At 48.6% G+C, this 27,880-nt stretch overlaps 8 protein-coding genes across 8 annotated transcripts, besides 2 other annotated features; 5 read left to right on the forward strand and 3 right to left on the reverse strand.

Moving 5' to 3' along the window:
- Positions 1 to 6,613: 6,613 nt before the first annotated feature.
- Positions 6,614 to 8,356, forward strand: FPSE_05728 (uncharacterized protein; the record flags this gene model as incomplete). The annotated part of the gene is made up of 1 exon (XM_009258846.1): positions 6,614 to 8,356. One exon carries the CDS (start codon positions 6,614 to 6,616, stop codon positions 8,354 to 8,356), a length of 1,743 nt encoding a protein of 580 aa, XP_009257121.1.
- Positions 7,138 to 7,174: a repeat region.
- A 6,448-nt stretch (positions 8,357 to 14,804) lies between the features above and the next one.
- Positions 14,805 to 15,209, forward strand: FPSE_05727 (uncharacterized protein; the record flags this gene model as incomplete). The annotated part of the gene is made up of 1 exon (XM_009258845.1): positions 14,805 to 15,209. One exon carries the CDS (start codon positions 14,805 to 14,807, stop codon positions 15,207 to 15,209), a length of 405 nt encoding a protein of 134 aa, XP_009257120.1.
- Positions 15,210 to 15,491: 282 nt separating this feature from the next.
- Positions 15,492 to 15,514: a microsatellite.
- A 985-nt stretch (positions 15,515 to 16,499) lies between these two features.
- Positions 16,500 to 17,282, forward strand: FPSE_05726 (uncharacterized protein; the record flags this gene model as incomplete). The annotated part of the gene is made up of 2 exons (XM_009258844.1): positions 16,500 to 17,005; positions 17,063 to 17,282. 2 exons carry the CDS (start codon positions 16,500 to 16,502, stop codon positions 17,280 to 17,282), a joined length of 726 nt encoding a protein of 241 aa, XP_009257119.1.
- Positions 17,283 to 18,559: 1,277 nt separating this feature from the next.
- FPSE_05725 (uncharacterized protein) lies at positions 18,560 to 20,557 on the forward strand (the record flags this gene model as incomplete). Its single annotated transcript, XM_009258843.1, has 2 exons — positions 18,560 to 18,675; positions 18,724 to 20,557. 2 exons carry the CDS (start codon positions 18,560 to 18,562, stop codon positions 20,555 to 20,557), a joined length of 1,950 nt encoding a protein of 649 aa, XP_009257118.1.
- Positions 20,558 to 20,950: 393 nt separating this feature from the next.
- FPSE_05724 (uncharacterized protein) lies at positions 20,951 to 22,164 on the reverse strand (the record flags this gene model as incomplete). The annotated part of the gene is made up of 4 exons (XM_009258842.1): positions 20,951 to 20,980; positions 21,024 to 21,544; positions 21,575 to 21,946; positions 22,002 to 22,164. The coding sequence occupies 4 exons, from the start codon at positions 22,162 to 22,164 to the stop codon at positions 20,951 to 20,953; spliced, it is 1,086 nt and encodes a 361-aa protein (XP_009257117.1).
- Positions 22,165 to 23,005: 841 nt separating this feature from the next.
- FPSE_05723 (uncharacterized protein) lies at positions 23,006 to 23,344 on the forward strand (the record flags this gene model as incomplete). The annotated part of the gene is made up of 2 exons (XM_009258841.1): positions 23,006 to 23,219; positions 23,268 to 23,344. 2 exons carry the CDS (start codon positions 23,006 to 23,008, stop codon positions 23,342 to 23,344), a joined length of 291 nt encoding a protein of 96 aa, XP_009257116.1.
- A 542-nt stretch (positions 23,345 to 23,886) lies between these two features.
- On the reverse strand, positions 23,887 to 24,264 carry FPSE_05722 (uncharacterized protein; the record flags this gene model as incomplete). Its single annotated transcript, XM_009258840.1, has 2 exons — positions 23,887 to 23,948; positions 23,997 to 24,264. 2 exons carry the CDS (start codon positions 24,262 to 24,264, stop codon positions 23,887 to 23,889), a joined length of 330 nt encoding a protein of 109 aa, XP_009257115.1.
- A 744-nt stretch (positions 24,265 to 25,008) lies between these two features.
- FPSE_05721 (uncharacterized protein) lies at positions 25,009 to 26,564 on the reverse strand (the record flags this gene model as incomplete). Its single annotated transcript, XM_009258839.1, has 4 exons — positions 25,009 to 25,347; positions 25,395 to 26,240; positions 26,291 to 26,368; positions 26,418 to 26,564. 4 exons carry the CDS (start codon positions 26,562 to 26,564, stop codon positions 25,009 to 25,011), a joined length of 1,410 nt encoding a protein of 469 aa, XP_009257114.1.
- Positions 26,565 to 27,880: the final 1,316 nt, after the last annotated feature.

The following is a 27,880-nucleotide window of genomic DNA, read 5'->3' on the forward strand; positions in this document are numbered from 1 at the left end:
CACAGCCCCTCCTGTTGAGACGCCAAGAAGTTAAAGAAAATGCCTCCCTTGGCACATGAAACAAGGGAATCACGTAGTTGGTCACTCACGTGTCTATAGCATGAAGATCGAACAAACCCTCTTCCTTGCTCATCTTCGTCGTCCCGAGTTACAGAAAACCTCTCCAGTACCAATCCAAATAAATAACCGTAACGAGGGATTTGCTTCATACCTGCGGGGAGGGCTCCGCCGAGAGAGGGGGGAAAACAAGTCCAGTCTCGTCCGCTCACCGCCAGTCCTTGGTCGTGATACCCTCAGCAGCCCAATAGCGTGGCTTAGTTTCCCCTGTATATCCTGATCTATCTTGGGAATGGCGAAGCACAAACCAAAACTCGCCTTCCCCCCTTTTATCATTTGCGTGCTATTAGGTATTATTTATTATCTACAAGGCTAGATCAGGGACGGCAGTTCCTCCATGAAACCGAGCCGTGATATGTAATACGCTTCGCTTGTCTGTATGCACACGACCCCGCGTTTAGCGAAGGATAGGAGAAAAAAAGGGAAAAAGCAAAGAAGTGCATCGGCAGAGGATGGACGAACGCTCACGGGGATGTTCCCAGTAGCTGTGCGCTTGAGGCATTTGACCGACGCGGGTTGAAGCGGCATGTTCCCTGTTCATGATTAACGCGCTCTTCCTCTCTCGAGGGGTCATGAGTGAAATGACATCGGCATCGCCAATCGCGGGATCGTCAAACGATATCGGTATCGATCGATGTCCGAGGCCATGTCCAAGGACCAAGATTCTTATTTTTCTACAGGTACAATAGGAAGGCAAAGTACACCCATCTTTGGGCTCACAAGGTGGATTAGGACATTTCCCAATCTTTCGTCAACGGAGCCGAAAACTTGGAAAAGAGAAAAAAGGCTGAATCATTCAGAGAAAAAAAAGCCGGATCTAGGGATTTGACGTCTGGCAGAGAGCACACCCACGTGGTGACCAAGCTGCGCTATCCTATCCCATCCTGCCATCTCAAGCTATGGATCGAGGAATAACATCAAATGGCTCGTGCCAAAGCCACCACACACTGACTTGGCTTCAATATTGCCCACCCTTTTCAACCGACCGTATGATAGTGGCACGGCGTTGTACTTGGTTCCGTTTCATGATGGACGATATGACGCCTTGTAGCGGGCATCGAGGAGAGACAGGAATTTGATGATCAGCCTTGCTCTGTGAAACTTTCAAAGGCAGAAGCCTTCTAGAAACTCTGCTGCCACGAATGTTTTGTGTTGGCAAAGCCACTCTAGGCGACCAACAAGCGCCAAAAAGTACTTGAATTTCTTGTTCCCTTTCTGTCCAGGGATTAGCCTAGTTAGATAGGCCTGTGATCCCCAAAGCCACATGCTGCGATCAGATTCAAGCACCAGAACGGCGTCCGGCCTTGACTGTAGATGGCTAGAGAGCTCTCGTGAGGAGGGGTCTTTTATCAATCTTCTGCCGGTCGCTATTCCTATCAGAGAAGTGTCCCCTCGTTGGTCCTTACTCAGAGAGGAAAGCACCCCCTGGACGAGACCATCTATGATCTTCCTCTGGCTTCGCTCTTTTTGGGCGGTGGCCCCCTTCTTTCCCCAGGATTCTGGTCGGTCCCTTTTTGCTTACTTACCGTAGAGTTGAACGTGTGTGTGTGTGTGTATGTGTTGATTGCTTCAGCTCCCCGGCTGCAACCTGGCCAGTTGTGGAGGCCCAGATGGATACCAGGTTCCATACGAGTTTGCTGACGGGCATATTGAAAGTGCGATTTAGGCTGGATCTGAATCTCTGTCATGTTTTTTCATTTTGTGTGTATCTTTCCATTAAAGACCTCAGTTGAAGGAATCATATCTTGATTGGTTGAAATGACATCCAAGATGTGATCAGATGCGAAAGCCCGTTGGACGGCCCCGCCTTTTCCCGAGATGGGGGAGTTTTGCTTTTTGTCCAATCAGAGTGCTTTATTTTGACCTCTGACTTGGCCTGGCTTCAGCCCAACGGGTGCTGTGATTCACTGGGCCTGCGCTAGGCCATGACGCTGATGACCCAAAACATCTGTCACAAGAGACTTGATCTGGGGGAGCATCTGACTTTTCGTTCCCTTTTCTCTCGACGAGGTCGTCATCCCGGATGAATTATCAATTGTATATCCGTACACAGTAGAAGTGATGAATGTGATGTGTGGTACGTTTTTCCGTCACATCTCTCCTACAGCTCCTATGCACAGCACAATAAGCGCCTGTGTGACGAGCTGTGATGGGCTCTGCTGTAGTCAGTCGAGTCAACCACCTTTTTGGGTATCGTACAGTTGTTATGTAGGACTCGTCGCTTCTCATGGATGGTGTCATGCAGAAGAAAGAGACCAAACATGCCCCTCACCACCATCTTTCTCTATGGATAATTGGTCTTTGTCAGCTTGTGCCCACCGCATCTCTTTGGTCTTTCTGCAGGTCCATCCCATCTCCTGTCGGACGAGGAGTCCACAGAGAAGCCTTCCTGCAGGAATGCTCGGGTTGGGTGTCTGTCTGGTGTAGCATCCGCATCATGACACTCTTTTCTCTGCTCATGGGCAATCACTCCACCTGTGCTTCATACTGTTGTACTGTGCATCAACCGTGGGGGGTATCTTTTACCCAAACGTGGATGTGGAGATGTGCAACACATGGTTTTTCTCGAATCTTGGAATCTCCTTTTCTTTTCGCCGAAGATCTATCTGGGTACCTGCGGAGCAATTGAATAGTGCTATTATCATCATGAGGTCCCTGGGACAATGATCAGAAAGCCACAGCAACCACACATTCTGATCCACCGCGAGCGGGTTGCAGGGGGTGAAGCGAAGAGTCGTCCAGAGACGTGGTGCAACTTGGAAATGCAGGCCTCGTGATGCGATAGCCTACGAGCTACATTCCCACTATTAACTATTCGTCGTCTCACAAGGGGTCCAACGGGAGCTTCATTTCAGGGATATCGGCTGCAGCTTGTCGACGAGCCTGCTGAATTGATGAATAGAATCTCACGAGGGAGAAATCTTCGTGGAGCTGTCACCATCGTCCCTGACAGCCTGCATCGGTTGATCAAGCGAGCTGAGCAAGGTCCAAGGAACAGAAACGTGGAACGAAACCCGAAGCTAAAAAGAGCTCATGAGACGCTCGTCGCTACGGTGATTACATGCAACTCCCTTGAAGCAATTGACCGCACTTGTGTAGCTGTCTACCCGAGCTGTATCATGGAACATCACCAGGACAGGGCAAAGCATAGCTCGGATCTTGGCTCGTTTTAGCCTCCCCCCCTCCAAGCTCTGACAGCTCAAGCCGTCGATCCCAGAGCTCTACACACCGAGTAATTGATCGACGATCTGTGCTCATGTCTCGTGGTAAAAACATCACTTGCACGTTATGCTGTCAACGTTTGCAAGCATGATGCTGTATTTCAATTCAAATTCTTATCGGATGGCCTCACGACCACCTCAGCTCAACGAGGGAAAGGTAACCGGCCAGTCAGCCCATAGGTATGGTGCTCCAATGGGATGGACTGTCGACTGTTGAAAAATGATATGTCTTCGCTTGCACTATGGATGGATGTATGCACTTTGGCTGTCCAATCTGGGGGGCGGTCCAACACAGCTTTACTTTCAACTCACTAGCGAATCGCCTAATAAGCACTGCTACGGTTTGCTTCACTTTGCCACGGTCACAGTCGTATCGTGTCGTAGAATATGCTTGCTATCATCGTCATAGTCATCATTTAGTTGGATAATTCAGCCTTACTGAAAGTGCCGAAATAGAAACCATTATTCGTTTTCAGCACCGCCTCGTGTATTTCAGCTGCCAAAGACACATCGTTTCGGTGCAATGCTAGATTTAAGGAAAGGCGCCAGTCATCAGCCTCACCGCCTCTGGGCTTCGTCCCGCTCCCTCCCGCTTCCGTTCCCATCCCTCCCGCTGGGCACCTCCAAATAGGTGGGCAGATAGACACCGCACTTAGCCTTGGGTTTGGGAACCAGTCAGGCTTACTACAGCGGGCAACTTTGGGTATCCAGCTGCGATGGATTGTTATGCCTGCACTCTGCAGTCAGGCCAAGGCTTGCCGTCATGAGACGGGGCTTGATGAACGCCTGAACTGTAATCCAAGAACTGATGATGTTTTTACTGGGCCGATAGTTGTAGTTGTCAGGATGTTCCTGGGCTGATTCATACGGCTCATCAGTTTGATGGACTACTCAATGACAGCTTATCTCCACCCGGACCCTGAATTGACGACAGACCCGGAGAATTGGAAGCCTCGTCTTGCCTCGTCATTGTACGGTGACTGTGACTGTTCATCTAGATTTACCCCGAGCTCCGACAAAGAAAGAGTCGAGTCGGAATTGAAGGGTCTTACTCGCCACACCAGCCACTGCAATTATCGAGGTACTTTGGTATTGTGCTTAGTACCACTGTGATGCAAGGTACACCATCTCGGTCGGACTCGCCATCTACTAATCATTGATTATCAAGGGGGAATTGTCTAATTGGGGCTGACTCTTTTGGAAGGGATTACTCCAATCCAGTAATTGATCTTAAATCCAAAGCTGTATCTGACATTACACCCATGTCAGAATGGTCTACAGTACTGACTGTATCATCGCTCACATCCAGTCATCCTGATTCATCGCCTGCTTCTCTCAGCGTCGGTCATCCTCGCGCAGCGAACGAGTGACGGGGTACATGCGCCATTACCTGACTCACCTAACCTGATACCTCTAGCTCGGTGAATCTCGCCACCGTGAGGAATGTACCTCCACGTATCTCGACTCGTAAGATCCGCGTACCACGAGCGAACCGCGCCACAAGCCCACTTCCGCAATGGTGAATCAAGCCCGCGGACACCCATTTTGGCGAGCGAATTCAGTGAAGACAGCAGGGGACAATTCACTAACCTGGTATAAGTGCGGGCTACAGCAGGTCTGTCCTTGGCTGGGCTCAATCAGAGCCTTCGACGCCCTTCCATTAGTTGCTGTCTCTTGAGCCAGGATTCTCCATTTGCTGTGACTCTATTCGCTCAAGACGTACGGACACTGAGGAAAAAAAACCACCGATCGTTTTTTACCAAGCATTCGTTACGGCGTGTCAGTCCAGTCGGAGGTGCTAGTCAGCTCATGATTAATCGCCGCCGCCGCCGACGACCAAGACAAAAAAAAACACGAGACGGATACGATTAGAAAGGAGGCTGAACAACATGAAGAAAGAGTTTTTTTCCTCACATTAAACAGTGAATTAAAGTAAACTCAACTCGCCACGTTCCTGATTCTTTACCTTTTGCAGAAAGGAACCAGAATCTCCTCATCCAATTGATTCTGATCTGTCTTTGCGTTTCGATAAATCTCACTCCACCCGAGGCGGTACGTACTTGGACGCTATTTAACCCGTCGAGGCCTCAGGCCGATAGAGACTTGGCACAGCACAGAAGAGAAGGTACATTCAGTACTTGGGCCCAGCCACCTTGTTTCAACCACACGACTTGCGAGTCAAACCATTCAACTTGATCATTAGTTTTCAACTAGTTGATTCATTCTAGACAATCGAGAACTCATCGGTAAATAAGTGACTCTTTCGAGGTCATACATAACCAACTTCAAGTCACGACTCGAGAAAGAAAAAAAAAAAGAACTCCACCGCAGCCAGACCAGACCAGACGGGACCAGCTCCATAGCAAAGAGGGACTCGGACTACCTCTCAAGTACATACAGCACCCCTCCAGTGGACCACCTTCTGGACCAACAGTGACCACTAGCAGCGGGCAGGTCCAGCACCCACGCAACAAGCACCACGCACTACACACCACGCACCACGGCGCACCACCAGACGAGACGGTACAGGTGGACCGCACCCCCAAAGCCCAAAGACGACCCTCCAGAGTCGTGGACCCCCTTCCTGGCGTCTGATCGTCAACTCTAGCCTGTCCTCTCTATCGTCCCTTGTACCAGCGAATCACTCCCCCTTGTCTACGGCCACGCTCTGCCCGTGACCTCATCTGCTCTCTTGTTCTTCAATACCCCAACGACCGCTGTCTTGTCTCCTTCTCCCGCATTGTTCCTCTGTTCCCCGTGGACGTGAACAACCAAATCAACAACCACCAAACATTTTTACATCTTTATTTTTCTGTCGTGTCGTGTCGTGCTCAGCTTAGCAGCCGGCTGCTCACCTTGTCAATACTCTCGCCTGCCCACCCCCGGTCTTTCGTTTGATCCGGCATTGCATTGCATTTACTTGCAAGTACAAATTTCTGCCTGGTTCTACGGTACCCTGCAAATCCGAGCAACCCACTCACCTCAACTTGCTCTGGCGACGAGACTCACAAGACACCGCCCCCCAAAAGCCCAGACCACTCAACTACATCAAGTCATACCCAACTTGGTTTTTAATATACATACAAACAACTTCCCAGCCCTGCCTTGCTTGTAGGATACAGCCTTACCATAACTCACTAAAGCCTCGCCCTTCCGACGACCTTCGGATCCATGCTATAGATATCCTCAACGAGCAACATTTATCTATCCCACCTACTTCTACATTACATACTCGACACCTTAAACGGTAGTCGACAATCAACCAACCATCCAATATGTCTACACAACCTGATCCTTATAAAATCCTTGGTGTCGCCAAGGATGCTCAGTTACCCGAAATTCGATCCGCGCACCGAAAGCTCGTCCTCAAGTGCCATCCCGACAAAGTTCAGGACCCAACATTAAAGGCTCAGAAGCAGGACGAGTTTCAGCGTGTCCAAACCGCATATGAACTACTGGCCGATGAGAAGGAGCGGAAACGCTACGACGATCAGACCAGACTCGCCGAATTGCGAGAGCAGATGCGAGCCAAGGCAGCTGCAAGTGCATCAAGTCGTCAGACAGCCGCAGCCGCAAGCCCCTCATCAAGTAGACCTACACCTACATCCGCATATAAATATGAAATCCACACACCTGAGCGAAGTTATAAGTCTCCCCGACAGCCTTCACCTGGCCCCAGGGGATACGCTTCATATTCACGTTCTTACGAGGATGATCATCGCCCTGCTGATCTATTTGAGGGAGTCCGAACTGTGAGGAGAGAGAAGTCCTACCAGGACAAGACTTCTTCAAGACGTGAAGAGAGGGAGAGAGAGGAGAGAGAACGAGAAAGGGAGTACGCACGGGAGCTGCGTGAGCGAGAGAAGGAAAAGGAACTCGAGCGGCAACGAAGAAAAAAGGCCGACGACGCCATTCGACGTGCCGAGAAGGAAGCCAAGGAGGCCGCTAAAGAAGCCCGACGCGCCGAGAAGAAGACCCGCGATAAGTCACGCAAGCGGGAAACGGAGAGCAAGAAGTCAAAACCTTATATCGAGACCTTTGATGGCGAGTCCGCCTCAAAGTCCGACAAGAAGAAGTCGAGCAAGAAGCACGACGAGAGACGCGAGCGAGATCGATCAACGCACCGTGAGGAGGTTGTTCCTCCCGCTACCAGCTCAATGCCCCCGCCTCCCATTCCTCCTCAGTATCAGTCTGTCGAATATCAGAGCAAGGCCGATGCTGCGATGAACTACATCCAGGCCTCCCGAAGCAAGGTCCCAGCAGCTTTCGCTCGCCACGTCCAACCTCCTGCGCCCACTCCACCTCCTGTGGGCTCGCCATTCGCCGCCCCTGCCGAAGACGACGACGCTCGCCGATCATCTGCCAAGCCTCGACGTAACTCAGCTGGCGACAAGACTTACAACAAGCCTGAGGTTGTCGATGACCCCCTTGAGGCTACTCCTCCCACCGCTCGCCCTCACATGCACAAGTCAGCTACAGCAACTGGTGTGCCTGGGAGCTCTCCTCCCCGACGCGATCTTCCCAGGACATCTACCATGCCTGTTGAGGGTGGCCACAGCAGTCGCTACGCGCCAGGCATCGCCAGAGCCCAAACTTTCAGCGGCGCCTACCCCGAGCTGGACCCCCGTGGCCGAGGCCGCACCAGGCACCAGGCTCAGATCCCTGAGAGTGATTCAGAGGATGAGTACGAGCGCCAACGACGGGAGCGCAAGGCCCACCGCAGCAGCAAGAAGCACGGCCCCGAAGCGCGTGGCGAACATGTGATGCAATACCGAGTTGATGGTGGCCGCACAACGCTCCAGAACTCCTATTCGCGCTCCGCTGAGCCCGCCGATGCTTACGGATACTACGCTGAGCACACTGGTGCCCGCGCCGGTGAGCGTCCTGCGATGCCTGCTCGCGACACTACCTACTCTAGTGGCTACGGAGGCGTCCAATACTCCAAGGTCAAGACTGCAAATTATGACAACGTGCAGTTCAGCCCGTACACTTCGTACCGCGAAGCATATGCTGCCTAGACAGCCAAGCTAGCCTTCACATACATTGTCTCGCGACCTCATTTGACGGCGTTTGAACGCGTGTATTCCAGCACCTGGGTTTACTTTTCCATCTTAGCCTCGGCATTGATATTTCTGTCATTTACTTGTTTTCATACTTTACGACACGAAACACGTCTTACGAAATACGAAATTTACCTCGATCGCAAATAGGCGATCGGGATGCGGGATGATTGGCGCGAATGGGTAGTGGGTGCTTGTTTTTTCACCACCATTTGATGAGTTTAGCTCTCTGGCATCTGGAAGGGCCTTGGATCGCTGTGGAGAGACAAGTTTGCATAATAGACGTGTTTACTTGGCTTTGTCACTCTGTGTCCCTGTGACCCCAGAGCCACTCATTGTACGCTGTAGGGAGCGCAGCAATCATGGCATCGGCAAGGATCTTTGGGCGGCTCTGTCTGTTTTTTCCAGTATTCAATTTTCCATATCATCATTGGCGTTGGGGATACCACACTCGCTCGGGTTTCTTATCTACTCGGATGACGAGATTTATATCAATATCAGATAGAGATAGGAGGCAGGCCTTTGACACGGCCTGGCTTCATTAGAAATGAAAGCTAATTCGCCTCGCACTTTACTTCTACTGTTCAATTGTGACCTAATCTGTACACTTTTACTAATGTTTGCCATGCTAAACTTTTGCCATCTTGATGCTGTTCAGCCTAGTCTTTGCACGATATCTCGGTGGCGACCTTGACCGCACACACACGCATAAGCTGACACCAGACCTTTTGCGCCGTGAGTTCGTAAACGGACACTGACCGACCAAGCTATAGAGTTGCTTCGGATTGGGCGGAATACAATCTGATAGGCCGCGCCCATAAATTGATTCGCCTAACGCAGGTATCGTGAAAGTAACCAAGGCCCGCAGCTAAACACCACTCATTTGCGGTCACCTGTGTACCTACGTAGCACATGCCGGACCGAGATACAAGCACACGTATTCGTACATTCTGATTTCATTGCACATGTGGACATGCCGGACATTTGCTCGTACGTGTAATCGCTTGGGAAACGCAAAGTGTCATTCACATACGGGACAATGCTTCTTCACCTCCGCTACACGGGCGGGAGCGTATCTTGTTTGGGACATTAAGCCGTGTGTAGACGTGTAATAGAAGGATCATGGCCTAGATCTACGGAAGCACGAATCTGGGGTATCACGGGGACAGTGTCTAACCGATTTGCTCGGGATTGCTGTCTGGATTGTCAGTGGATGTTTGGTGAGGTGGCAGGAGGAGACGCCTATCTGATTAGACACGTCAGTTGCGGTACAGGTATGAAACGGGGCCGATATCGTGGGGGAGCAATTGAGTGATGATGTGGGTTGTTTTGTTTGTTTACTTTGAGATTGAGTCAATGCAAAGACAACAATACACTGAGGCATCACGGGTCTTTGCAGTGAGTGATGATGCAATTATTCCAACCGAGAGATCTCCGTGAGGTCATTCATAATGATACTCCCTGAATGCACAGCGCCAGTTGTAATATCGGTTTGTAATGACGATAGCAAAGAAGTCGGGAGTGATCCCGAAGACGATATGCTTTGCCGCACTCAGGGTCCAATGGAGAAGAGATAGCAATTATAGATCACTGAGGTAAACGGACACTGTACAGTTTCAGACGGCAGATTGCGCATGAAATGCCTGGCCGTATTCATCCTGCCGTTAACTTCGTATGCTTGCTGCTGTGTCCCGTCGCAGCCATATTTACCCAGCCACACAATTATTGATTGTCGTCGGTGATAGAGGCAATGATGGAATCTGTAGAATGATTGTAATTGTATTAACTAAGCAACTATGATGGAAATAATGGCCATATATATTCGCTTTTTCTCCCAACTTGTATCCTGAATCTTCGTCTTTCCACCGCACTTCTCCCCTGATCGTTGCTTCATACTACACATTCTGCTCCTTCACTTCTTCCAAGTTTCATCGGGACTATGACTTTGCAGCCCATGAGGGACACATTCTTGAGAATAGTCTTGAAGATACAGCAGAAGATATCCTGGCACATCATAGTCAGAGATAGAATCAGCAAGTCAGCCATTCACGTTCCTTCAGTGGAGGCGCATTTCCCACCCTCCACACACAAGGAGAGTCGTAAACATGATACAGTCAGTCCCCAGCCATAGTTCTTTCTTTGCGAAGCTGACCTAGTTGGAGTTACTCCCCACGAGCGGTATTGTGCCTCCAATTCAAAACACCGGACGAACACTTTAGTTTTCCTGCGTCAGCCACATTCTCATATATCCAAGTTCTACATCAGTATAACGTGAGACAGTTGTCGTTTCTTTGTCGTGATGACAACTCAACTTCACAATAAGAACTCAACGAGTCTCATATTGTCGGTATGGAGATAAACAGTGTTCAGTCTTTGAAGTCATACTAGTTGGTAGGTAAACACTTGTAGTCTTCGGAATTTTATCTTGGACTATACTAACAGTATTAGGCACATGTGTTTGTCATTGCACACAACAACGACGACTCGGCGTTGCGGTACCAAGAGTGGAAACACTACTACATCGAACGATCCATGATTTGGCAACCTATAGACATGGCAACGATAGGTATCCTGCGCATCTATCGCAGTGGTCTTATGATCCTAAAAGACACCGAGGAAGCCACTTACACCGCAGCCCTGCCTGGTTGGCTCCTCTCGCACCGACAGGAAGTCTATTCCGTCGAAACGACCTTATGACTTGTTGCCAACAAAGCTTGTCATTATAAACTTGGACTTTCGGCCTTTCCTAGAACATCAGCTTGATCAAGAAACACATTGTTTATAGCGGATCAGTGCTCCTCGTTAAACATGGGCTTGAGAGTATCAGTCCGTATACGACCATCGCTTCATACGATCTAGCAAATATGGTCTTTCATCTTGCTTTTTTCTTTGCGTTCCTAGAAGCCAAAAGGTGAAACCACAAGACGAAACCAAGACAAAAGCATCTGTACCTTGCCCTAACGTGGACTGAAAGATCATCATTCTCTGAACAAAAGAGATGGAATACATGCAGGCTGAGTAAGTCTGTATCTTGTTTCTCTTGGCCAATGTATACTAACTGACCAATAGATGGTAGCGAAGGAAAAGGGGCCAACTTGGTCGCAAGAGGCCAGACTTAATTCGATCCAGATCCGGTTAACGGCCCTGTGGTGATGGACAAATGTCAGTCTTAATCATCGACCTCGACACAGCGCGGCTGAAGAAGATTCTCCAAAGCCACCCAGGGTAAAGACAGAAGATACTGAGATTGACATCGTTTCATCTTTAAGACACAGACCCTACTTTCTCCCATCCAAGGCTCGACATTTCTTGAGCCTTTGCTGTCCATGCCATTACAATGGACGAGTTTCTCCCAATGCGTTCCAATGTGGTATCCAACCAGGAGTCCGTTACGTTTGGCGACAGCATGTCTATCTTCCACATCATGTCGCGTCAAGAAGAAAGAGTGGTGAAGCTGAATGTGGCTCCGAATAAGCTACACGACCACATCACTCACAATGCAGTCGTTTCCGTGGAGAATTCGAATCGCCGCACATGACATGGGTACCACTCATACAACAGTTTCGGCTGAATGGCCTCGAACACACAAGAATCGTATTTCTTGCCCTTCAAGTTAGAAGCACTCTTCCCCGCCCTTTTACTCTTCAGCGGGTCGGTTGGTTGGGTATAGCCACCATACACCTTGGAGCCAACAACTACCAAACCCGTCGAAGTGCTACAGAACTAGCATTGTCATCGACTCTTTTCGATTGAGCGAATGTGTCAACAAGCCAAGCATAGCTTGGTTGTGACTTGTCTGTACTGCGAGGAAGCAGAAGAAGCGAGCCCTTTCCTCTGCCTCCTTTTCATCGAAATGACCCCAACGGTGTCCTGGTCAAACAGTCCTACTGGACGTGGGCAAACGGTTCTTCAGAGACTCCATCAAATTACCTACCTACTCCTTCCCCTACCCCTGGTCATCCCGACCGTGGTCATCCTGCTCCTGAACTCGACCCGTTAGCAGGCGTTGCGCTTGAACTTGATGTTTCTGAGCTGCAGAGACGCGCAACGAGCGGAACTTCAGTGACAAAGATGATGAAAATGGTGTTCAAGAATGACGGACCGTGGTGAACTGATGAAGTCCATGCCGGCAACAGGCGCTATGGTGGTATTAGACAATCTATACACGGCTGCAGACTTGACACAGAACTACGCTGGAAACATTTTCAGCAACCTGGACTGTACCGCCCTTCACGAGCACCACCACCTGATTGAAGTATGCAAAACGCAACTGCACCGGTTCGCAACCCGGCAAGAAAAACCAGTTCCGCACCGAAACTATCTTTGCGATTACTTTCGATCCCCCGAACATTGCACTTGGACAGAGGATGCACATGAAGCAGAGCCAGATTGAAAGCTATACCAGATCTCAAAACAGAAATTTTCATCCAAAATACCGACACAAGGCTTGGCAATACCCTTGATGGTAACCAGAACAGTCTTCTGCCCTAGGCCATTTCGTATACTGGCTTAGCAAACAGCTCTGGCGCTATTTCAGGTACCAGTTGACTGCTCCCCATATCAGATCACTGGTATTCTTTTTCGAGAGGTCCATCCGTTCGCATCGGGCTTCCATGAAGATCGCTCGCTTTTTACCAACGTCAAACTGGATGAACCCGATGATGCGGTTTCGAACAACTGGATCACCTCTCCCTGGATACAGTCTTGCTATGTTACCTGCCTATACGCACCATCGGATCTCATCTGGAAGTGGCACGATGCGACTGTTGATACGCTGATACTGTTTGACGTCATGTCAGTGCTTGCCATATTCTAGTATGTATAAATATGAGTTTGCGAGACGTTGTGGACGAGACATGTCTTAGTGCGCCAAAGCTACCGCACAATCAACAAGGACTGAAGCTTTGGGCGAAGGCTCACCAGCTTTAGGAAGCCATCACAGTCGCATCCGAACTACTTCGAAGGTTCATAATCAATCGAGAGGTCACAGTCTTGATGTCTGTATTGCAGATCCTCCCCTTCGCGCCTGAATAACGAGTACCTGACACACCAATGCTCACATTGGCACTGGCGCCGCCGGACAAGAAAGGGCTTCCAGAGAGAAACCATGACTCCTTGAAGTGTGTGGCAAGAAAGATTCTGCCGCCAAATTATTGTGATTATGTCTGTTCGTTCGTTTCTCGCCAACGCTTCATGTCACCAACGAAGATGATTCTTCACTCAAATCGGTACACTGTGTTCAACAGCATCACCACCCTTTCTCTCATCACGCCTCTTCGATGTATGGGTTCAACTGAAGCGCGGGCCTTGTTTGTTCGGATCATGTCGGCGCTGGAGAGTTTGTTATTTGCTCAAGCACGCATCCTCTGGCCTCTCGCCACAAATATTTCGACCTTGCCGCAATTTTCCCTGTTTAGAATGCAGATGGATCGTACTAGTGACGGTTCTTGGGTCTCAGTCTTGTCACAAGGCTTCTGTATCATCACTAAAGAAAATTCTAAATTCGAAGAAGACAAACACCGGTCTGACAGAATGTCTTCAGAAACTGCCTGGGGCTTTTTAAAGAGCTGTGATCACTACTGGAGGTAGTAGGACGCCGGCTTCTCCCCGCTCGCACTCCTCCGTCACGGTGTCTGGACCTGAAAGTGGAAAGTTATCAACATGGACCAGACTTCGCTATAACGCCAAGCTCACGAAGGACAAAAAAGAGACGCAATTCTTTCTTGTGGAAAATTTCTGCAATGGTAGCTATCACGGACACTATTACTTCTTTGTTTTGGCACGCACTCAGCTATTCAACACGTCGCCGAGCAATCATAATCATCGGCATCGACTACTTGAGCAGAAACAGTTATGCATATGTGGTCTAAAGACCGATTAACAGAGTCAGGACCATCCAATCTACCCTCCACAACAATCGCTTATCAATCACCGATCAACCATTCATTCAGTACTGGTGTGAACATCTCAATACGAGGTTGATAGTTGAGCGCATCGTACCATTCGATGGTTTTCCGCTGGACCAGGACGTCATTAAATCTGTTGCAGCTATGAACTCTCATGTACTTTCGCTAGAAGTCTTTCTTACGCTGGATGAGGTTCACCTGGAAGTTTCTATCTATGCAGCTCCACTGAATGACATGACGTTCCGTAACAGATCTTCTGATGCGTAGCATTGCACTCCTTGATCATTGATAAGTAAAAACGGAGGAACGAGGAACACGGAGGACTCGTGATTCCCTCAAGAAGGAGGAAGAAGGACCTTACGCTTGAGAGGGAGAGTTAGCAACTAACGAAGCAAAGAGGGTCTGGTTGTCCAAACAACAGACAAAGGCCCGGACAAGCCTCCCACAATAACCGCCCTCGCGACGACCGATCCTCGCGGATATATTGAAGCAACGACGACATGCGACATTCCTCATACTCCCACGACCGACAAGTCAATCGAAACCGTGGTAACCGCCGCAACGAATACAAGAATCAGGACAAAGATAGAGGACATCGGTCAGGGAGAAACGATAACCGTCAAAACCGCCCTCCGAAAGAGAATGGTTACGTCCGACGAGAGCAGCACGAGAAACGAGTTCCATTCGAAAAGAAGTACCCAGCTATTGAACAATCAAACATCCTGATGATGAAAGCGACGGATACGATTCTGATGATCATTACTCTACATACTCAGCAGAATCCAATGTGCATCGCCAGGATTCGAAGGCGGGAGTCAATACCTGTCCCAACTCAAGTCTTGAGCGGCGATGTCCCTCGATCCCTATTCTCGGCCAACTATTCTTCTTTCGAGTTGGAAAGTTAACGACAAGACAACAATGAAGCCGAAGCAAAGGTGTTCTGTCTGGGCTTCTGTTGTCGACAGACTCACTGCAACCAAATCACCAAAAGTCTTTCTAAAGGCATGACGCTTATACCTGCGAACGATGCCAACGCTCATTTGAGGCTGTATGTGTACTGTTCATCCAAGAACGCTCTCGAAGTATATGACCCGCTTCGCAAAAGTGTTGATGCCATGACATAAGCGGTTCAAACGGGTATCCAGAAGGCCCTCAGTACCTGGAAAAACCAGGGTCTCAAACCTGAGGTTGTTGTTGTTGTTGTTGTTGTGACTGGGACCGACACGAGGCATTCTGCTTCAATTATGGGTTCATCACTACCGAAAGTAAGCTGGCAGTGAAGACCGATGCCCAGTGTCTGGAAGTCCACGTGCAGAAAGAAACACCGGACGAAGTTTCTCAATAGCGATCTTCAACACTCAGAATCTCAATGCACATAATGAGAAGATATCACGAAACTACGTTCAAAACCACGGACGGAACTCACAAACAGTTCTGGGAAGTCTTGTATCTTGGAGAAGGGCGAAATACAATGTCAGATCTTATAGATGTCATATAAATCAGGGAGTGAATGGAGTACCCTCATATTTCTGGTTGGATTTAATCAGTTCAGCTCGTGGGTGAATGAGTTTCGTCTTGATGGGGATAAGTTATGGGTCGTTCTTCGCATATCTCTTGTACAATATGTGGAAGCAGATAGATAGTCTCACATCTAAATTGAAAGGTTCATCTATCAATAATTACTTTGTCTGCAATCGCGTCAGAAGATCCAAAGAATACATACGACCATATTGTTTCACTTACTACGTCGGTTCACTTGATGGCTCTCAATGCCGATGGAACTGGAGAGAAAAGAATTTCTGCTTCATTCTGGGAGGCCTACCATCATATGACACAACCCCCTCACGTAGCTGCATAGGCCTCCAAACCCACCAATAGAACTGGACGCGATGGAAACTACAGGCATAACTCGGCCATCATTATAAATATGCATTCTTCCACTCTCTCACCTGCTGTACTTTCTTTCCCCTCTTCAATTCCGTTTCACTGGTTCACCAGCACCACTGGGGGCAGGGCTCAGCGTTTTGGCTATATTGTCGCTGGCAGTATGGTCGAAACGATGAGCCTGTCCCCAGTGGTGCTGGAACAGTGTCACTGGAATTCAACACCAAATATTTCGACTCTTCTCTACTTGAAATCACGATACATCTGGTTGTGCAAAACTGTGTTCCTCGGCGCGACGAAGTTGCTTGAAAATGGAACGGGACCACAATCTCCTCTTGTCGGATGTCATGTTCGATCCTGACATTGACACTTCAAGCGTCCCATGGAGCGACTTCTCGCTGAGCCCTACGGAGGACGCATTATTTGCCGACGTATACCTGGGTACGGATGAAGACGCACTCAACATGTGTACATTTTCTACTGATCCAGATACTTTCAACCTTGATAGTACATTCGTTCATGAGAACTCCTTTATCGACACATCATTTACAAGCTGGGACTTTCTCACAATGCAGCCACCACCGACTACAAACCCTTCCACAGCAACATTTACCAGCCCAGAGAATGGGGAGTCGTCTGAATGTGTCGAGACTCAAGCATCCTCGCCGAGACTACAGACTCATGACTCGTCGGAACTGTTGAGCCCGCAAATGCATGAGGTGCCGCCAACACAAAATGCCCCTGAACAACCAGCCAACGCAGAGAACACTTCAAAACGGACAAATATGAAGCATGGCACACGACCGTGTGATTTAAAGTTAGTGAACACAAACTCTGCGTTCCCAATGCGACATCATTCTGACATACATCACAGAAGACAGAAGCGAAAAGAGGATAAGCCAGAGAAATGTCACATCTGCCAAAAGGGCCATCAGTGGAGGCGTGATCTGGAAAGACACTACTGCACTCACCATCCGAATGAGGCTGCCGATATGGGACTTTCCATGTCCAGGCCAGTATGCAGACACTGCGGTCAAGATTTTGCGAGGCGTGATCATTTGACTCGGCATTTGAGGAGGAAGCACGGGGGTTAAGGGCATTTTATGTATACATTCATTTCAGTACCAGGGAGACAGATGCAGCCTCTAGCGTTTCTTTTTATTTCGCGATTTCTTATATCAGATTACTGTTTTACGTTAAAAGTTACCAGATGTTCTCTTACAGCAGTCGTGTAAATGAAGTAGGACGAACGGCTGTCTCACAAAGTCGGACATGCAATAATCTCACTAACAGGTTCATTAGTTCCAATGCCACAGGACTTACTTATCATGGAAAACAAAGATAAAAAAATCTCAATGTGCATATGCCTAACTGACAGAAGCCCATCATTGTTCACTAACAAAAAGAGATGCATGTGTGATAGGAACTGCAAAAAGAAACTCCGGTACAGGGAATCGAACCCTGGGCTCCGCGGTACTGATCTCTCAGGTTATGAGAGCGCGAAATGTTAGCCACTACACCATACCGGATGCTGTGACTTTTCATGGAGATACTGTATGCAAGCAAAGATTATGTTGCTTACTCCTGGTAGCAAGACCTACATAGACGTCTTGTTTTCTATCTCTTTCACGTTCATTTTATTCCCTTAGGTAGATAATTATTTATTTTACGTTCATTATCTTTTCGAATCCCTTTAAGTTGCATTCTCATAGGCATATAACGGTACCCTCTCTTACATAACTCAGCTAATGCGAACTAAGTTAAAGAAAGGTACACTGGTGCGAAACAATATGCATATTTACTGTGGAATGCTATATGTTACAAAATGGCCTACGATATACCTAATCCTTCTATATTCTAGGCTGCTTTTCATCTTATAGTGGGTTAATCACTGTCCTTTACAGTGGTGGTGATAAAGATCTAGTTACCCGGCAACGTAGCGCATTTTGATGTAAACGGGCTCGACTTGGATATTCTGCTGCAGTGTTTACACTTCATCAACCAAACGCTCCAGTGTTTCATCACTTCTTTTGTATCCTACTCGTTTGCTTAAGTCTAGCTTGGCATCTATTCGCATCTTGGTATCTACCCTCTTTCGTATTCTCAAGTCTCAATTTTGAGAAGCAGGCATCGTGAACCACCCGACTTGAGCTTCATCCTTTTAGCTCTTTATTTATTTGCGCTGAACGGTTCTCACCACAACGTCCTTTTTGAACAACAAAACATTGCTTTCCTTCTAAGCTTTACAGAAAGGTATGGACTCATTGAATGCTCCTCTTTCGGCGTATACTGATTGAAATGCAGGCTTAAGACCGCCCGGCTCACGCAACCCAAGTCAGAACACTTCTGTTTCGCCCGTGCTCCATCCACCATGGAGCCGATGGAGGATACATATGATCCACCTGAAGGCTACACGTCTTTCGACTGCCCAAACTACCCTGAGAACCAGACTCTCACTTGCCCCTATATAGGTTGCGACGGCTTTGTGTTCGACTCCGTCGATGAGTGCTAGAAGCACGAGTACAACTGGCACAGAGGTCCTTATGTCTGCGGCGAGTGTGGTCACAGATTCGCAGCTGCCCCCGCCCTCAACAGACACGGGCGCGCAAGTGGTCATCAGGTCGAGTGGGAATGTCGCGATGACGAGTGTGAGAAGTTCGAGGAGAAGTTTGCTACCGGTGCTCTTTATCTCGAGCATCTTCGGGACTCCTCAGGTCACCGATCCGGCGAAGTAAGCGATGAGACTAAGAATACCGAGTCTTCGTTCTCGCCTCCTTCCAACTCTAATGCCCAAGATACTGAGGATGATGTCTTTGGTCCCGCTCATCAAACTGCTACTTCCGACCGAAACATTTGCAACGAGCCCTGCTGTTATCACTACGGCACGGATTACAAGTGCAAGTCGGAGTTCATCCGCCATGAAGACACTGGTGCTCATCAGGTTGCGACCAGACTCAACCAGGTCCTTCTAACCAACACTCCCGCTGACGAGGTCAAGGCTGAGCAGGAAGCCATCCGTGCCCTGCGATGCAACTGGTCTGATTGCCTGCTGTTCGGAAAGACCTTCAAGAATGCCAGGGTCTTCTACCGACACCTCCAGGAGGAAGACCATCGCGACGGGTGGGATATCAAATTCCAAGAAGATAGCTTTGAGTACAGCAGCGATAACGAGCCCCTGCCTGGAATGGCGTTCAATGTCGACGGTCGAAAAGGGATGTGCATCAACGAAAAGTGTCCCAGGGTCGGTATGAAGTTTGACTCGTTCACAGCCATGAAGCAGCACAGCAGATCTTTCGGTCATGCTCTGACTGAAGAAGACCTATCTTCTACAGACGCCGAAGAATCTGGCGACGAGATTTGGAAGACGACTGACGTGCATGGGATGGAAGCTACCCAGGACGAAGGTCTCTGGAAGTGTATTAAGCAAGGATGCAAGGGCTACCAGAAGATCATGAGCAACATGGCGAATGTCAGAATGCACTTCAACTCAGCTGCGCACATGAACGCAGCGGAGGAGGTCAGTTCTTCTGATGACTCCCATGAGGAGCTGGATGGGATGCAATTTTCCAAAGACAGCGGTTGGCTTTGCGTCAAACCGGGTTGCAAAAAACGAGGGACTACATATCGCTTCCTCTACAATGCAAAGCGACATTTTTCAGCTGAGATCCACGCCATGGCTGAAGAGGAGAGCTCTCATGATGGCTCCGAAGACGAGCTTGACGGCATGGCTTATTCGGAGGAAACGGCCGCCTGGGTTTGTGCAAAGAATGCCTGCAGGAGTTATGGCAAACCCTTTGTCACTGTTGGCTTCGCCCGTAAGCACGCCCGGTGCACTACTCACCTGAAGGCCGATGAAATCACCCCCACCCCGCGTCGTTTCAAGCACTCGTCAACCAACTCTCTCCTCACGCCTATCGAGATGGGTAGTTCGACAGCTAATGTGACACCCGGAAGTCCCTCTACTGGTCAAGGCCTCACCCTCGTACGACGCCCCGCTGGTAGTTCTGAGAACACTCCTACCAATCGTACCCCGGGAAAGATTCGGATCCGTCGCTCATCTGGTGCCAAATCGGGCAACGAGAAGCGTATTACGGACCTAGAGAGGGAGAATCAGGAGTTGAAGGAGCGTGTTACGAAGCTGGAAGGAGAAGTGTTCGGACCCAAGAGTCCAGGAGTTCCTCAATCACCTACCGCGGGTCTGCTTGTTCCGCCTACTGCTCAGGTATCCAATACCTCTTCTTCAGCCCTGTCTTCCCCTGCTTCATCTAGACAGATGGAGAATTTGTCTCAGTATGTGCAAGAGGAGTTTCATCTTGCTGTGCCCATGGAAGTGGATGAAGATGATGTGTGGAATCCGGCCATGTACTGAAAGATGATACTCGAAGATTTGGAAGGGGCTGCTACATGATATTGAATGAAGGTATCAAGGCTAAAAGATGATTAGCACTTTGCTTGTAAATAGTAGCTATGCCAGAGTCTAGATACATGAAATGAAGCATTCCAGAGTATCACAAATATCCTTCAAATTACCACACAAATCCATCCTCAGTCTCCCGGAAAGTATTGTCAAGGCTTTCGTGTTGAGTAGCTTGTCCCCAAGAAGAGCCCTCCCAGGAATTAAAAAGACGACCATCACCGGCTTCATGCCCAGTGTCGAGAATCATCCGATCTCCGAGATTCTCTTTAGGGGACTCAGAAGCCGAACTATATTCATCTTCGTAAACAGCAGAGCCAGCACGATCATCTTCAGGGCCATCCACGATTATCTCCTCTCCTTCTTCGAAGAGTTCTCCTGTGCAGATGATCCGACTCCCTTCAATCTCAACATCAATTACCCCCTCGATATCGAATAGCGCTTTGTAGAGCTCTCCGTCTATACAAAGTTCCATCTCTGGTAGGTCTTCGACCTCATCTTCATCGGAGGCCTCGTACATCTCGAGATCAACGTTGGCATGTTGAGACGGAAGACCCACGACATGGGCACCGTGGAAGATGTTTAGCTCTTCTTCATCGTCTGAATCGAGATAGTGCGGCTCGGGATCAAACATGTTGTCGACTGAGAACGTGTCGTCAAAGTCTTCGACATCGTCGGAATCGATGTCGGGATCTGACTCGCTGTCGATGTCGATGTCGCTGTCGCTATCAGTGTTGGAGAAGCAGGGAGACATCAGGCTCAAGGAGGTGGAATCGTCAGACGACACGAAGGTCGTACTCTGGGATAGCGATACCGCTCCAGTGTCGTGTACCTGTTCAGTCTCAAAATCATAGGTAGGTAAGATCCAATCTTCGTCATCAGCCGGTGTTTGCTGCTCATTATCGTCCTCATGATGCAGATATCGGATCGCATCCTCTGCTGCTGCACCCTAGACAGGCAGCAGATTCAAACCGATGTAGATATCCTCCAGTGGGATACCTTGGACGCTGGCCTCATACAGCTTTACGCCTGTTTTCCAGATGATATCGTCGCGCGCCAACTTTCCGGCTTGCTGAGCTTCATCTTGCGTGGCGAGGCGAGACTGGATGATGCCGTGTAGAGATTCTGTGGTAGGATCCCAAGTTCGTCCAGACCAAGTTGGGAGACAGTCATTGCCAACAGCAATGTCATCGAGGTCGACACCACTCGCTTTGGCTTCTTCAAGGCACTGGTTCGAGTTGTAGAATAGGTAGTTCTTAAAATCAGCGGTCATGAGGTTAAGGGGGAGGCTATTGAGACATCTTTCACTGAACTCTTTGACCCTGGAAGGAAGGTCACTTCCATCTACATTTGTGTTAGTTGTGGGATTAAAGGGGGGTTGATTCGTCCTTCCACTTACCAATAGTATCAGATGAAGGAATACAAGAAGAAATGTCAGATTCGTCGCTGTCAGAGTCAATGGCGATGGTGTCTTGGAGACCAGAGTGAGTGTCGGAAGACCCTAGCTCATTCGTGCCATCAGCGTGATACATTCCGCCTGGAGTAGGGGATTCGGTTTTCATCTTGCGAGCTCGAAAGTATGAAATCTTGATTGAAGATTGTTATTGGAAGATCTAAGATAAAAGAAGGTAAATGGGTGAGTTGTCGAGTTGAAATAGAGAGATGATGTGGAGAAGGGGTTTAAAAGGAGAGTGAATCACTGCTCCTCCAGATGAGCTGATAGCAGATTAGCGTGACACGTATCAGATGATCCTCTGTCCTGAGGTTCAATATTGATCAATATATGGTCCAACAAATCCTACTCAATCAAGACTGTTTGTCAATGCCAGTTTGTTCCCCTTTGTTAGGCCAGTACGGTCACCGGGCATGCCTAGGTAGATACCCAGTCCGTCGTCCTTTCAGAAAACATGACTTTAACTAATATTCACATACAAAGCTTCAATCTTGTGGTCTATCAAGAGATTATTTAGGGCCCTTATCAAGGATATGCAAACGGCGTGAGGAGGGAACCAACTCTGACAAACGACTTGACCATATCTGAACAAATAACCCAATGTGAAGCTATATAGGTGAGTCACTCGAGCGTAAGTATATTCCTTGAGCATTAATAACTGTCCCAAACTAGGAGATCAGCGTTGCCGTCTCACAGTGACATAAGGAGCATCCGATCATAGATCAAAACGTATCCATAGACGATGTACACCCAGTGGGCGACAGGAAGCTTATTAACGCCCTCATTGGAAGGCAAAATTCCGGAAAGTTTTATCTTTATTTGCATTAACCATAGTTTCTCTGCGTCTCGATGTCTTCAAACCTTGTCCGGTTTTCGATCTCAAGCTCGCTTGGGTCTCGCCATGTTCCGCATAAGCCAGCGCCTATCTATACTTCACATTCAAGCCAGACATGTCCATCTTGATTTGGTTGCGCGACTTTCTCGTCTCAATCCTTTGGGCTATAGCAGCAAGCATCGGCAGAATCTTTGGTTGCGAGAAGGCCCTCACGAGGCGGTTCTACGCGGCTGGCTCTCTCTTTGGGTTATCTCCTTGGACCACCGTCAATACTAAACACGCAACGACCACAGAAAGGATCTTGGAATGGAGAGAGAATATTCCACCTGGTAGGTAGATCGATGTCTAATAATGCGTCGCCTTGGCTGACCAGTTAGGACCGCCCCCGAGACCTCCCAAAAGATCAAAGCGCAAGTCTACCTCCAGGAGGAAGAAAGCCATGAAGCAAGCTTGAGTCAACATATCGATCGAGTCGGACTACGGGCAGAACTAAGACTCTGTCGTAGCACCACCACCACAAGATATCTCGGACATATATACGAGCCCAAAGGCAAACTGGGCCATCCGATACATATAAATCGACCCAGAATACACCTTGTCAAGCACCAAGATTCCATTCACGAGGAGATTAGGACATCTGATCACTAGCACCATATACGACCAGCGACTAAAATTCGGATATTAAGATCGAATCGTCATGTTCATTATTCTCGGGAATGTCTGGAGATTGTTTCCCGCAATATGCGCCTTTGCGTCTCTAATATGGAGTGGTACACCGTTATAGTGCTCCTTCAATCCGTGCTAATCTTCGACACGGGCTGACCCAAGTGCTTGTACCACATTTGTATCCTTCGCCACGAAGTTCCCCCTTCGCCGCTATCATGGGCGGGTTATTCAAGAATCGCATCGCTGGGTAGCTTCCGACTTGGCGCTTGTCGTAAATCCGTCCGTCCGCTCGTTCGTTTTTGTCAATCCTTTTTCACCATCGCACACCCCTCACTGGATATCAGCCATCTCAGCCTCCTCGGTCTTCTCCTCAGTCTCGGCCTCGGGGGCATCTGCAACAAATCAGCACTTAATCACCCCTCAATCCTTTCCAAGCTCACCCTTCATCTCTGCCTCTCCATCAGCCTCCATCTTTCGCTTCATGGCATGCGCCATTGCCTTCTCGACCTTGCGCGCCTTCTTGGCACTCATCTTGGCTCTGGGTCCGCTTGTGGGCAAGAGACCCTTTCGTGCGCCTCGTGTTGTGTCGGCCTTTGCGACCTTGTCCTTGGGAGCTTGGGACTTCTTGCGTCGGTCCTTGCGGGCCTTTGAGGCGCGAGCGGCAAGACGGTTCTTGCAGGGGCCGTTGGGGTTTCCGACTGAAGGCATTGTGATGGAATGTGGTTTGTGGTTGTAGTGTTTGAGATTTTGCGATCAGATCCCAGCTCGGCTCTAAACTTTTTTTTACTCTGGGGTCTAAAATCTCGGTGAGCTCTCGGTGAGAGACTACGCTAGGTTGTGCCCCGCTGTGGGGAGCGGCTGTCTTGCATGTTCCAGAACGCTTTGGGAAAGATAAGATAAGGGAGATACCCTGAACCATCATGATGGATCTATGTTGAAGATATGAATCATTCTTCTCAAATCATATTCGGTATTTCTCTTAACACAACGAGTCACTTATGATACGTATAATGAATAAATCGGTATTATATGGCTGTTTCAAGCCAAACAACTTGACACCACACCCTCTTTTGATTCTTGGCAGGCACAATAAAGCTTAACACGGATCCTTCCCGTCACATGCGTCCAGATACGCAGTGTCTTGACACTGATAAACATTGACCAACATCAGACACCCTATACACTATCGTATCCATATCTCAAATTCATCAGTCAAGTTACGGATGCACCCTATTCTCGTAGTATACCATCATCAATTGCGCCTAAAATATATGTAATAGAAAATACCAACTTCCCGTCTCATGGACGAGTCCAGCCTCAAACCGTCGCTTCTTAAACACCATGGATGACGCCACCCCGATTAGATACATTCTTCGTAATAAGTACAATTATCATCTTCGAATCATACACCCTTTCAACCTCCATCTGGACTGCTCTTGTGCTGCGTGTCCATTAATTCCTCGCATTGTTGGAGTTGAGCATTTGTTGACTTGGATCGTCGTCGTCATCGCTCGTTAAACCATCTAATTCGAACTCCTGGGCGTCTCGCATTTGGCCGTCCTCAACCGTCAGACCATTTGCATAGCGGTTAGCACCGAGCTCCTTGGTGTCTAAGACGGGGTGGGCAAGACGATCCCAAAGGCCAATGAGAATGTTGACGAACAAAAACGTCAGAGATGCAAGCGAGTAGGTGATGAGGATGTATGAGATGTGGTCCATAGAAGAACTGGCAACGAGCATCATCTGCTCTTCTGTAGCGCCCATGAAAAGGAAGCCAGCAGCATACATGAGCTACCAATGTTAGTGTCACAGTCATTGGACGACAAGATCAAACTTACAAAGCAGGGAATAAACTGGAAGCTGTTGGCTGATCGACCATCTTCAGAGATGGAGTGTGCATCTCGTAGAACAAAAGCAATCTCGATGACTCGAGTAATGCCAACTCCCATAAGAGTATATCCGAACATGGTGTGCGTGGCAGCACTAACCATGAGCTCCTGAGGATGAGCAGACATGCCCCATCCAGTAATAAAGATGACAAAAGCGGGAATAAAGTTACGCTTTGGGTTTCCATCTCGGTCCCTGCTGAGCCAGATACCTACCAGGCCGGCCGACCACCATATAACGCCCATTGTGGTATGCTGCCAGTCATTTTTGACCCAGTCGGTGCCCCAGCGGTGCTCGGTAAAAGTATTGATACAACCCCATGCGGCAATTGTAGCACTATCGTAAAATTCTTGAGACCGACCGTTTCGGCGAATCCAAAGCTGACCGACGACAAGAAGAATCGTGAGGAGAATTCCGTAAGCGATGAATGCGCCTCCCATAATGAAATGGGCAGCGCATTGGCCGGTGTGATCTCCTTGACAAAAACCAAGGGCAGTAATGCCGCCAAAGATCATTTGTGTCCAGGCCAGTATTGGCATCAGCTTGCCAATGATGGAATGGCATGGGCGAATTAGCTTTCTGATCTTGCCATTGATACCCTTCTCCCAATGACCCTTGAGGTACAGTCCAAGGATGACTTGCGCAGCGAGGGTAAGCTGGAGAACGTGTGCGAACTTTCCATGGACATGGTTCGGAATGAACTGGCGGCCCTTGTGCGCATGGCCGAGAAAAAAGCCAAGAATGGCGAGAATCGTGCCTACAACTTGGGTTGGAACGTGCCATCGATTCTTGGTCATCTTGGACTTGTCAGTGTTGCGTCTGGAGTCTGCGCCAAGCAATTACTTACACCCAAGACCATGCCGACTGGGAAGATAACGCCATAAGCCAGCATTTGAATCAATATGTGAATCCATAATATCGTATCCTACTACTCATCAGGCGATACTCCATGTATTTTCTGCTTCAAAACGCACCAGTGGTTCTAGGGAAACGCTTTCGCCTTCGGGGATTTTACTTGTATCGTGTTCGTGGGCTTGTGTAACTGGAGCAAGCAGCGCAATTATCGCGATGCTGAATAGCGAAGGCGCCGCAAGGGCCTTCGTTTTGTAAGTGAGAATCATGGTATTTCGTATTCAATTTTTTTGTGTATGTACTGTAATCGACGTCGGCGAGCAGCGATTGTAAATGGTGATTCCGTTTCTTCTGTCGCAACAATCGCAGCCGGGTCAGTGGGGGATCGTCACGATGATTTAGCGGCGTTAATGGTTCGACTGCAAGCAGTAAACATTGGCGTCGATAAGCGAGCTGATAGTGATTTTCAGTGGCAGAGCAAGTGAATGTCTGCGCGTGTTGACGGTAGAATAAAACTCCTCTAGGGAGACTGAAGACGAAGAGAAAGAAGGTTAAAAAGTCAAAAAAGATGAGGACGGAAACGGGAAACCACAGGGTTTGCTGTTTCCTTGTGTCGCTTTACCTCTGGGTCCTCTAGTCCTCCATAAGACATGAAGCCCCAGGGGCCCCATCGACTGAGGGCGTCATTCCGGAGCTTTCGGCAGCTCTAGCATTACCTTGACAGCTGCAGTGATTGGCTGGTTTCTGCAAGAGGCTTGATCCTTGCCTGCTAAATCCTTGGACGACCTGTGGGGTTTCCGGAGCTTTGTACGGATAGTCCACTAATAGATGGCAGCAACGTGCGGTTTTTTGGGTCCCGATATATCCGGACCAAGAATCCAAGAATGCCATGTTGCAAACAACAAGGGTTGGTCTATACAACTTAAAGGTCGTAGGCTCGTAAAGAGTCTCAGCAATACTTGCATTTGGCTTGGTCTTGATTGTTGTTGGATTTTATGGCTTAGTTATTTACTGGCCATTTCAAGAGCCAACAACTGTTATTACAGTACAAAGCTGATAATAGGTAGGTAGTCAAAAGACCCAGCCAGCCACCTTAATGGGTGAGAGAAAAGTTGGCCTCCCAAGTCTTGGGATCCAAAGATCAGTAGTCTCAGAAGTATAGTTTAATTAGCATAGACTGATCTGCTGATTTCGTCTTCTATGCTTCCAGCGGCCATTTGTTCTGATACCCTGAAGCCAGCGCATATCCATCCATTCTCCCATGGGCAACAGTAACAAGGTGCCTGTGTCTCTCACTCTATTTTGTGATGAATGTACAGAAGAAAAAAACTCATGCTGGGCCGTTTTTTATCAGACACGGACACTAGCTGCTCTCGCTTTTCTCACTAGGGCATATACTGTCCAGATATTGTGCTTCTTCCATAGGGCTACATTCAAACCGGGACTCACTGCCTTCCCGATGTCCGCATATCCACACTGGTGTGTTACCAGGCTACTGGGTAGCAGAAAAGTTGACCTCCTAAACTTAGGGTACAAAAATAATTAGCCTAAAGACTATAATTTTAGTAGCATAAAATGACCTACT

The sequence above is a fragment of the Fusarium pseudograminearum genome, chromosome 1 (genome assembly GCF_000303195.2).
Source record: "Fusarium pseudograminearum CS3096 chromosome 1, whole genome shotgun sequence".
Lineage (NCBI taxonomy): Eukaryota > Fungi > Ascomycota > Sordariomycetes > Hypocreales > Nectriaceae > Fusarium > Fusarium pseudograminearum.